General features: G+C 38.4%; 2 protein-coding genes across 6 annotated transcripts in view; one reads left to right on the top strand and one right to left on the bottom strand.

Moving 5' to 3' along the window:
- Positions 1 to 12,064, bottom strand: part of LOC124640506 (probable Rho GTPase-activating protein CG5521) — a 37,132-nt gene that overhangs the window by 8,616 nt on the left and 16,452 nt on the right. For all 5 annotated transcript variants that reach the window (XM_047178301.1, XM_047178297.1, XM_047178298.1 and 2 more), the window contains 8 exons: positions 10,514 to 10,617; positions 9,803 to 9,933; positions 8,985 to 9,139; positions 7,208 to 7,333; positions 6,479 to 6,646; positions 5,414 to 5,510; positions 4,915 to 5,099; positions 824 to 979 (listed from right to left, as the gene is read on the bottom strand). In XM_047178301.1, coding sequence (XP_047034257.1) covers positions 824 to 979; positions 4,915 to 5,099; positions 5,414 to 5,510; positions 6,479 to 6,646; positions 7,208 to 7,333; positions 8,985 to 9,139; positions 9,803 to 9,933; positions 10,514 to 10,617 — 1,122 coding nt within the window. The remainder of the gene's footprint in view (positions 1 to 823; positions 980 to 4,914; positions 5,100 to 5,413; positions 5,511 to 6,478; positions 6,647 to 7,207; positions 7,334 to 8,984; positions 9,140 to 9,802; positions 9,934 to 10,513; positions 10,618 to 12,064) is intronic.
- On the top strand, positions 2,898 to 4,554 carry LOC124640509 (endocuticle structural glycoprotein ABD-5-like). Its single transcript, XM_047178305.1, has 3 exons — positions 2,898 to 3,161; positions 3,485 to 3,612; positions 3,913 to 4,554. Exons 1-3 carry the CDS (start codon positions 3,150 to 3,152, stop codon positions 4,103 to 4,105), a joined length of 333 nt encoding a protein of 110 aa, XP_047034261.1. The 5' UTR covers positions 2,898 to 3,149; the 3' UTR covers positions 4,106 to 4,554.

The following is a 12,064-nucleotide window of genomic DNA, read 5'->3' as shown; positions in this document are numbered from 1 at the left end:
CCCTTGTACATATACAGTGACTTTGTGTGCGTGACAAGAGGTACAGTCGGGTACAAATAAAGTTATTTAGGGGTTGTATAAGGCTGTTTAAAGAAAATCAGTTATTACGTAATTTAATGTTTATTTATTTATAATGATTCTGAATCGCTACTTGAAAAATAAATGATGAATTTTCAGATTCGCTACTCTCACCAAGGTCAATTATAAATTTTGACTGTCACATGACATGTCAAAATGTCTATAGTATTTGGTTTTTCTTTTGTACATGTCTACAGGTATTACCCAACACCCCTTCATCAGTTTGAATTAAACGTTCATTTATGAGTTTCATTATTTCAATCTTATTTTGGTCGACATTATGCGAAGCAATATAATTTTAAAAAATTCCCCATACATTTTGTTTACATTATTATACTAGATTATACGTCTTTTTACATTCTTAGTCCACACTTTTATTTATTGTCCGCGTACCCCGAGCTAGAAAATATGTAAGAAGTATTTAATTCATCTTAGATATTTCACCTCATTTATTTCTTAGATACTGTCAATGTCAATTTGAAAAAACGTATGAGAAAATAATGAAAAACTGTAAAATGTAATAATAAAAAGCTTTGAATGTTTCATTTTTTGAAACGCTACCTGACTCCTTAAACATTTTCTCCGTGAAGAACTAGACATTTTCGTAAACGACTGTACCCATAACAAAAAGCGATAAGAACACGTCATCCTCGGACGACGACACTGTCACACGAATGAAAGTTGTATATTTACAAGCCGACGCACACATAGGGCCGCGCGCAAATCTGAGTTGAACTATCTATACCGTTTGTGCCCAAAGTTTGACGTCTATGGTAGAGGAAGGGGATGTCTTGGGTCCAAGGTTGTCCAGCTGTATGTTGGGGTCAAAGTCCTCGTCAACAGGTAGGGATAGGCCTTCGATGTCAGATCCGTTAGTACCTTTCATTACTACGTAGAGCACCTGCAATCAAACAAGTATGTTGTTAATGAAGTATGAAGTAAGTGTTTTTTCGAAAGAGTTTTAAAGAAATAAGGATGGATTTTGGCGCCCGAATGTATCATCATCGTCTTCTCCCGAGTCTTTTCCCAACCATGTTGGGGTCGTCTTCTAGCTCAGGCTTGCGCAAGAATGTATGTTAGCATTTTTTACAGTAGTCTATTCTAACGATATTTGAGCTTGTAAATATATATGTTACCGTAAGATTACAAACATCGTTAGATTACAATCTATCTCGAGAGATTGTAAACTGTCGAATTATTGTGAACCGTAACATCTGATTGCAATTTAACGCATTATTTTTCGCTATATTATAATCTATCGATGAGAAATTGTCAAATTGTCAACTGTCCGAAAGCTCTCTCTGATTGGTCAGTCTTTTTGTAAGATCGACCAATCACGACCAGCCGTTCTGTTCCCATGGAGTTCCCGTAGAGTTAGGAATGAAATAGAGGTGTCAGTTAAATAAAATAAATGCTCTTCAAAAATTCTTCAAGTATTAAATTTATATAAAAATAACTCTTATAAAAATACAGTTAGGTATTTTGTCTTCAAATACAAACTAATATTTAAAAATAAAATAAAAGGGGTGCTAATTAAACAGGCTTCTTTTTAATATCATTATTCGCCCCCAAAAATGTATGTTGCCTTCTAAATTACTAAGTCAGCCACAATTAATAAAGCGTCGAGCATCTAAATAATACTATCTTAGCCACGAGTTATCTTCCACTCTAAATACAACTCAGCATGATGGTTATTTTTTTGCATCTAAATTTTTAGCATGCATTCTAACAGTAAACTTCTTAAATACTATTAAATGACATAATAAAAATATTTATTTACCTTCTAATTTTTTAACTCGTACCTACTGAGCTTTTTGTTTAAAATATAACACATCCCATATTAATTGACCCAGCATGGAAGTAAGCATGCAACATGCAGCAAGCATAACTTCTGTCACGGCTCCGGCGCTGCGGGGCTCCGGCGGTCCCATGCGAGCTTATCGTCGCAGATGGTTTTCACGCTCACCACCGCAGCTTCGGCTTGCTGGCCGGCTGAGCCGGCCAGCCTCAGCCGCGGCGGCGAGCGCTGAAACTACCTGCGCCTCAGCTCGCAGGCCGCCTCGCCCCTCCGCGCCTACGCGGTTTTGAATTGCACTCTAGGGGTAGGGCAGACAAGACTACGTGGAGTCGGTTTTGCAGCGATTCGTTTTCGTCACTAACTTCAATTTTTAATACAATTTTTAATTGTGTGTAATTTGAGTCTTAAAAATTAAGTACAATTTTTGATTTTATAAAAAATTAAACCGTCACTTATTTTTGCACGTCAAAGAGCTGTGACACCGGGAGTTGCAAAGAACATTGTCTTTTTTGACGTTCTACCAATCAGCGCGCAAGATGCATTCCGTTCTACGCCAGTTGACAATTTGACCGCTCTACATCGCTCTCGATCTTACAAAAAGACTGACCAATCAGGGAGAGCTTTCGGACAGTTGACAATTTGACAATTTCTCATCGATAGATTATAATATAGCGAAAAATAATGCGTTAAATTGCAATCAGGTGTTACGGTTTACAATAATTCGACAGTTTAAAATCTCTCGAGGTAGATTGTAATCTAACGATGTTTGTAATCTTACGGTGACATATACAACAAATATGTGCTTCATTGATTTTGATTCCATTGCTTGTATAGAAGAAAGTGCTCACATTTCTATTTATGTGGAAGCAAAATGACAAACGTATGATATCATTTATTTCAAAGCAATCATATTATAAGACGTTGGTAGAGTGTAAGTTTTAGCTTAACAAGTATTTGCTTAATTAAGAATTCATAATTGTTGTTGCCATGTAACCTCCACAAAAAATAGGTCAAACGCCATACCACTCATGTAAATTCGCTAACAAGATAGCCTGGGCGTATTTTGTAAGAACAAACAATTGTTTATGCAATCACCATACAGTTTCTTAGTACGTTGCCATATTATTTATTAGCACCCTATTACGTACGAAAGAATAGTGTTGTCACCGGTCAGAGATTTGGGTTTAAAACGGCAGGTGTAGTTGGAGTAGGCACAGTCAACAGCTGCTTTCAGCCGTTTCATCTCCTCTCAAACTACCCACACATTCTCAACATGCAGAAGATCGTGAGTATAAGGATTTCAGTGTTTAAATTGAGAAAGTTTTGTGATAGTGTTGTGATTTGTGATTAGCGTTTAAACATTTTTTGAGCCAATATGGTAATATCGATTAAAAAAAACTAAAATCTTTGTGTGAGTTGTTTGCCGCAGAATTCTGAAACTTCCAATATAATATGGCATTAACGTTGCAACTAAATCACACTACACATTTGGTCACAATATAAAATTAGAGGCAGTCTAGAGTGAAGCCATAAGCTACTCTATAATTTTATTAATCATATTTTGGTAAATTTGTATGAACTTGTTAATAATAATTAATTAATTGACAGGTACTCGTCGCCCTCGCCTTATTCGCCGTAGCGGCCGCGGCGCCACAGCACGGACAAGCCCCCGCGGAACACCCTGTATACATCCTCAAGCAAGACGCTGATGTGTCCCACGATGGGTACACCTTCGAGTAAGTTCTCTTTCTAGAATATTCTACGGTAGACTCCATCCAATTTATTTAAAAAAAACCTTGCACCCTCCAGTAAATTCTAACTGAGTCTACTGTCGTGCAAAGTTATTTTTTTTAATGCCATTATATTGTGAAGGCAGTCTATTTTAAATGCAGATATAATATCTTGCATATTTAGAAGATATTAAATCGTCAAAAAATCAATCAATATTGGGTATCAATAGCCTATTTCCTATAACCCAAATTTATCTGCTAAAACCGTTGTTTTTTATTTATTTAATCTATCTATTTTGCTCCCAGTTTCGAGACAAGCGACGGCACATCTCGCCAAGAGAAGGGCACCCTGAAGCAGATCAGCGAAGACCACCAGGCTCTCGAAGTGTCCGGCAGCTACAAGTACATCGGCACGGACGGCCTGACCTACACCGTCACCTTCGTGGCCGACGAGCACGGCTTCCAGCCCCAGGAGCATGTTGAACAACCCCAGCAATAAACACCAACTTTGTACCACGGAGAATAAAATGATTATCGGAGATGTCATAACGCGAAATTTTCTGAGAGAGTAGCGCCCCAAAATGCAGGTGTTCGGGGCTCCTCTTTCGCGCGCGCCTTATTTAGAACTCGCACAAAAAAAAAAACAAATGTATAAAAGCCGATCTTTGACAGATTTGTCTTGTTTTGACAAGGAACCTGAAAGCTTCGTTAGTTCTAGTAACTGATCTTCAACAAGGTTAGCTGACCTACAATAAGGCGCCTGACCTACCTGTGTTACGGCATCTCCGCTCATCCTTCCTTCCTCCGTGGTTTGCACAAACTTGGCCACAATAGAATGTTCTAACATTCGTATGGCCAATGTTTGATCAAACATGTTGTTAAGCGGTTGTGTAGGTTTTACTACACTCAGCTGACTGTTAACTATTTTGTAATGTCAACGTTTGTATTTTTTTCGTAACAGTTTTGTATGAATATATTGCAGTAATACAATGTATTTCGTGATGTTTTTATTTGATAATCCTATACGTGAACTTAAAATAAATACCCATTCGAATGGAGCGAGCATAGAAGTAAAAATACAAAATACCTTTGGGCTCCGATGCCACAACAGCGGAGAGAAGACAGAACTTTTCAAAAAATAAGTAGAAAATCGTTATCCAAACATCTTGTCTCCGCCCACTCTATAGTAAGTTCCAGAGCGGAGCCTTTCAATAGGTTATTTCCAAAATATCCGTTTTACTGAAGTCTGGACCTTAGGAAACACCTACTTATACCTAGAAGCACAGTTAATTACTTAAAGAAACTGACCTTAAATATCATAAGCAACAGCGACTGTTCCCCATCCTTCTCCTGCATCAGGTAGTTGGGTCCGCACCTGACTGCGAACTCGGCTAAACACAGCAGCAACGAGCCTGCCAGTGGCTTCACTGTGTCGCGAGCGCTGCTTGGCGAGATCTGCGCTAGGCATGCGCATATCCATTTGATTATTTTACCTGGGATAAAAAATAATTAATTAGTAGGTTGATCTCAGAGTCCTAATTTTTTTTGCGATTAGCAAGAGCAAGTACGTTTTTAGAGTATTTTTTGTGAAATTGTTATTTAAATAACATAAAATAAATTAAAAATAAGCATATTAGAACGGTTTATTTCGACATCCATCATTCCGATTAGAAAGTGCACGAGTTTGAATTTGTCGTAACTTTCTATCTTCTTATAAAATGAAATAAATTTAGATGTACAAAATTTTTTTCACTGTAAGGACTACACAGTATCATGTTTTTTTTTAGTAAACTTCTAGTTCTCTTACCGGCAAGTCCAGGATACATTTCAACGATTCGGTCCGTATAATCGGCTAGCACCAGAATACAGTCGCTCACTACTTTCGCGATGTTCTTGTTTTTCATCTGTGAACAATTTACAAATTATTGAAAGTGGTTTTCTGCTAACGTTTCTATTAAGCTAGTCATCATCCTCATCATCATCCTGCCCTTATCCCAATTTTTATTTGGGGTCGGCGCAGCATGTTTTCTCCTTAGGGTCTCACCATTATGCTGCGCGAGGGCCGTTTCACGTGGGGTGTGACACATATTTCCTATTACTGTAATTTAATTCTAATTCGTGTTTTTTTTTCTTATTTTTAACGTTTATAAACTTATTTTTATTTATTTTTTTGTAAGGCAGTGTCACACGTGTGAATAAACGTATTTCATTTCACTTCCATACTCTTCTATCTGCCGTCATTAAGCTTAGTATGAGTGATTTTTACGATTAACTTCGCAATTATATTTTATTTGCAGGAATTTATGAATCTTACTTTTATATAGGTACAATAACATTTTTATTGCCAGTTTATGGCAATAATATAGCCATAAAACTGGACAAACTTATGTATTGTTTTTCCGCATATTGTTGATGTCACATATCATTGAAGGCCCGAGCTCGATTTCGAAATCGAGAATTCGTGAGAAAAATTGCGCATATTGTAGAATGTATATGCTAATTGACTGGCAAAGACATAAAAACTCCTCTCGCTTGGTACTATCGAACATTATATTTTTAGCGGTAAATATGTTGTGATGACGAATAGAATATTATCAGTTCTAATTGTGACGAACTGAAATTCGATACGTTTACGCAGATGTTTCCGTGGACTTTGTTACAGCTGATAAAAATGAGTATTTTAGTACCTTGCCGAACTGTGAAATGCAATGTACATAAGTACTTCTAGTAAAAATATAAGTCAGGATTTAGTTTATAGCATTGTGCATAAGTTAGTCCCGAGTGGCAGCGACCGGCAGCGGTGCCCCACCCTCTCGCCGGCACACTCGCACTACTACACATAGTAGGAGGACAATGTCTATGCTAGACTCACCATGAGCATCTGCAGCAGACACGTGACGTAGGCCGGCAGCCTCGCGCAGTGCGTGCGCGACGCTAGCAGGTGACACACGTGCGCGGTGAGAGCGCATGCGCCCGCGCACCGCGCCGCCGCCCCGCCCTCCCGCCGGCATACTCGTACTACTATGTTAAGTACGTGCTCCTGTTGAACGAACAAAGCGATGTATTAGGGAATTTGTAATTTTGGTGGCTAGGGCTTTTCGTAAGGTAGCCTTTCGAACTAATCGTCACAGACGCAGAGTCTGTATCAGTCACCAACGTCGCGTCTCTTGCACCGCGACTGTGGCATCCATCTGTCACTATCGCAGCGACACAGTCGCGACGCTACTGACGCTACATAGATGCTCACTTCGAAAGGCTACCTTTAGGCAGTTCAAATTCAACTGGCTAACAGAATAGTCGTAAAACAAGTTTATGATGGAGTATGGACGAAAATATAGCATATGTTCATATTTTTTGGACAAATAAGTTCAAGTAAAAAAAAAATGTAAAAATATGCACGCTGAATTACAAAGAATACAAATTGTTGCGCCACTGCCTATTAACGCAAAAACACATAGGTTGTGATGATATGGGGCCTTTGAAGCTATCTTATATTTTGTTCTGACGTTTAAAAAGTGCTGAACTATCAGCCAGCATGAGTAAACGATTTTGATTTTCGAAGCCATAATAATTTACTTACAATTTTTTCTGAGGAACATACCTTGAGGTCAGGACAAGACACGGTGTTATATTGGTGCGGGTAGGGCTGCAACATTGGCGCGTTCATCAGCCCGTCGGGTAACGACAGCAGGGAGCCGAGGAACGTCACCGCTGCCGTGCGGGGACACTGGGATAAATGGGGGAAATTTTATATAAATGTATATAGTAAAAAAGCGTAATGTATGTAGTAAAAAGTCGTGGTGGCCTAGTGGGTAAAGGACCAACCTCTCAAGTATGAGGGCGCGGGTTCGATCCAGGTCAGGCAAGTACCAATGCAACTTTTCTAAGTTTGTATGTACTTTCTAAGTATATCTTAGACACCATGGACTGTGTTTCGGATGGCACGTTAAACTGTAGGTCCCGGCTGTCATTGAACATCCTTGGCAGTCGTTACGGGTAGTCAGAAGCCAGTAAGTCTGACACCAGTCTAACCAAAGGGTATCGGGTTGCCCGGGTAACTGGGTTGAGGAGGTCAGATAGGCAGTCGCTTCTTGTAAAGCACTGGTACTCAGCTGAATCCTGTTAGACTGGAAGCCGACCCCAACATGTTTGGGAAAAAGGCTCGGGAGATGATGTATATAGTAAAAAACAATATATATATAGTTGTTAGAAATTTGAAGATATTGTTGTAGATTGTTTCTGAGAAAAAATTATACTGGGATGAGAAACCGTTCCATAGACATCTCGACTCTGGTAGATGTAACGCATGGCAATGAATAATGAATTTAAATAAACTGTTCTTGAAGAGTTAGTTTATATCATTGACGTATATTCTAGCGATAGACAAGAACATCCATACAAATAATTTACCCGCTTATGTCGTCTGTTGACATCTCGTTGACGTATTGTGACATGTAGTCATCCTCATTGATGTTAATTGCTGAAGTGTCGCTCGTATTTTGCCTACAGTTTTCATTACTCAAAAAGTTTATATCTAAGTGAATTCAAAATCATGTAATATATCAAAAAGTTTATTTATATCTAATTGAATACAAAATCATGTAATATATTAAAACCAGGAACTTATTTTTAGAGTTTTTAATATTAATTACGATGTTTTTTTTCTTAAGAGGGCTACCACAAATTTTCGCGAATTTAATTATTTTTTCTTGAAAGTAAGAACATACCATGACAAAGTGAAGTCTGTTTTCATTGATATTTTACCTACTGCCAGTTTTATGGCACATCTGTTTCTGCATGATTTTCTTAATCCATAATTTAAGATGGCGGGCGGGAACAAATTAATGCATATTTGTAAAATTGAATTATAAATGAAAAGTATGATATACAAGCGTTGTAATAGCATGAACAGCGTGTAATTTTACTAACTTGACTCTCGAATAGTTTATATGTGTAAGTTTATACCTTGATATGTATTTTCTATTTTATAATTGTCGTTTCATAGACATCCATCTGACGCAGGTGTCAAAATCGCTCTGATTTGCCATTTTGGGCACTGCATAGTCTGCAGTGCAGTTCAGTGTGGTAAGCTTTTTGTTCGGAACGTTCTATCTAGTACGTAGTACATATATATCGATGGTTTATATATTAATTCGGGATATTTCTTAGCTTATTCGACCGCATGGTCCAATAGAAAAAATATTTTGGTACATAGCTGCCCATTTATTGAGGTTAACGGGACGTAGGTGAAACCACTGTAAATGAACTATTAAGCAACCCACACCAATTTAAAAAGCAGAGGAATATCAGACTGTTCATACTCATCTCCAAAGGATCTTCATCTAAACATTCAAGATCTAGAACCTTCCACAACTCACCGTAGGCCCCATGTCCGAAGAGTTGAGAACCACAGTAGAGGCGTGTACGAAGTCCAGCAGCAGTAGGGAATAGCCATCTAATGCTAGAGACAGGTAGCGAGGCGCCGCGTGCTCTACTAGCACGTCTACTACTGAACGATCCTCGCCGGTCAGACCTGAGGGTGAAAGCATTGAACTATAACTTATGCAGAAAAAAAATAGAAGTTTGGGATAGCTTGTTGGCTAATTGTTGAAAGGTTATTCTAACCTACAGACAGACAGACATGTGTTGCTGAGAAGTTTGTTACGCCACTTCTTCTTCCCAGCAAGAACACATAGGAAGCGGTGAAGAGTGGGCGTTTTGGGGGACGTTTTTTGACGTTCGAAAATAGCAGTTTTGCAGCCAAGTTTGAACAAATGATTTTGATGTTGAGCTACCACGATACAAAGTTGCAGATCGGGCTATTCACGAAGTTTCTGCTGGACAGAAAATAATGTTCTAATTGTTCTGCGTATCCCCGACTATAGGAGAAAGCTGTGTCAAAATAATTTGTATCTGTAGTAGTTCGACTCGTATGTCTGTTGTTTTGGTATGAGCTCCAAGACAATAAAGTGAATAGGACTGGACTCCTTCTAAGAAGTTTTCGCCCATTAGTAGAAAAGTTGAAGATATGATGATTTACTATGTATATTTATAATATGTAAAAGTTTATATATGTTATGGATTGGAAGCCGACCTTAACATAGTTGCGAATAGCTCGGGTGATGATGAATATATAAAAGGTAATAGAGTATATTTATAATTTCTACTTTACGATTCCAATGATTACGAAACTCACCATGATGCAGCGCCCGCTGGTAGAGATGCAGATGCGCGAGATGCAGGCGGTTGTTGCATGAGGACGGCGCGCCCGGGCCCTGCGCCTGCGTCGACTCGCACAGCAAGCGCAGTGCTAGGAGCTTGCCCGCTCTGGACAATACAACATTTATAGAAGTTAGAAATTATTATTGCACACAGGCAGATCCACGTAGAATTTGTGCAAAATGAACGCAGAATTATTTTAAAGTTTTTTTTTTAACTATCACTATGATAATAATTAGAGGTCGATTTTTTTAAAGGCTAGGATTAATTGAAAGTCGTTATAAAACCTAAACTAACTAAAAACGAAGGAATTTCATCTTTCAATAATTCATTGATAAAACATAGAATTAGAGAGCAGCATTGAGAATCTTGAAAGCATGAATTTACTTTCAAAGAGCCCCCGGAACTTAAGTAATACACAAACGCTACCGTAAATAATACGAACGGAGTTAGACGATCTGTTTTCCGTCTCCATTCCATTCTTCACACATCACATTAAACCATTTCTAACTTTCCACCTCCTTTAGAACAATTTTAACTAGTTCGCAGAACATTAGTCGCGAGTATCACCGTTGCATCGCATACTAACATCAAATAGATTTATAATAGATGATGTTAATGCCGATTCATCGGTAAAGAACAATAGATGCTAAACAATAATCAGTGGATAAACAAAACAATAACAGACCTGTGCGAGGGCGGCAGCGCCTCTGCCTCGAGACACCATCCCGCCACCAAGTTGAACGGCACGTGGATCTCCGTGTTCCCATTGAGAGTCTGGTTCGCACTTATCTGTAAAAACACCATGTATCACCACCATCATCATCATCCGAGCCTTGTTCCCAACTATGTTGGGGTCGGCTTCCAGTCAAACCGGATTCAGCTGAGTACCAGTGCTTTACAAAAAGCGACTGCCTATCTGACCTCCTCAACCCAGTTACCCGGGCAACCCAATACCCCTTGGTTAGACTGGTGTCAGACTTACTGGCTTCTGACTACCCGTAACGACAGTCAAGGATGTTCAATGACAGTCGGGACCTACAGTTTAACGTGACATCCGAAACACCATGTATCACCACCAACATATAACAAATCCCGTAATACATCGGTAACACTTCTATATTTAAAAACAAAACAAATAAACATCACCGCCTCTGAATTGTCTCCGTCTTCGAAAGACTTCTGATGTGGATCATTATTGTTATTCAAGACGTAATCCTCAGCCTTATTAAATTCCATACTAAAAATATTGTCTCTTTAACGAATGACATGAAACACGACGAATTTACATTTCTTAACTGTCAAAACAACCGTTAATGTGTGAATATCCGTTCTTGGTATCAAAATACCCTCACGTATGTTATTTTTATTTTATAAATTGAGAAATATCTGTAAACAACCTCCTTCTTCCTGATTCTCCTGAGGAGTCTTCTTTTTCCTGCTCTTCTTTCGCATTGGCAGTTTTTAAATACTTTCGATTTGGACAACAGGTCGCACAAACTCAATAACACCATTCACGGAATCCTGGCCTCGCGAACGATTGCTAAGCATGCGGACTGAACAATAAAAATCCTATTTATAAAAACAATAACAGATGAATGCGTATGATCTTTCTATTACACCATCTGCCAAACATGTTCCGATATCGACTGATAACTTACTCCAGCGTGCCATTATTTGTGATAAACATTAACAGATGGCTTCGGTCGGAATGACATGATTTCATTACATAAGTGTTTATTCACGATACCGGTTCAATTTGTACGTTTAAAACATGTACAATTCCAGGTAAATATTGTTTGTAGCGTCGTGGGTGGGAGTCCGGTAAATGAACTTGATTTAGCAGTTTTTGTACTACGTATATTGCCACAAAATTGATAGGTACTTTAGGTGTACAATTCTTATTATAATGTGTCACGCGCATACAGGTGTGTATGTTGTAGCTATATGACATTGAAATAGCACGCAACATCTGTGTAGACAGAACTAATCAATGACGCAAACATATTTTTAACCGATTTCCCAAAAAGGAGGAGGTTCTAAATTCGGCCGGTATGTTTTTTCACTGATATAGTGAAGGTTTAATTTGTAAATATTCACATAAGTACTACTTTAAGATGAATCACTGTAAAAAATAATTCATGGCTCATTGTGACTTACTTTTCTACATGTTTTTTTTGCATAGATTCGATAAAGAAGATAAGTAATTCTCTAAAAAAATGAAATATGACTGGTAAAT

Source organism: Helicoverpa zea, chromosome 20, assembly GCF_022581195.2.
Source record: "Helicoverpa zea isolate HzStark_Cry1AcR chromosome 20, ilHelZeax1.1, whole genome shotgun sequence".
Lineage (NCBI taxonomy): Eukaryota > Metazoa > Arthropoda > Insecta > Lepidoptera > Noctuidae > Helicoverpa > Helicoverpa zea.
This window is presented reverse-complemented; position numbering and strand designations above follow the sequence as displayed.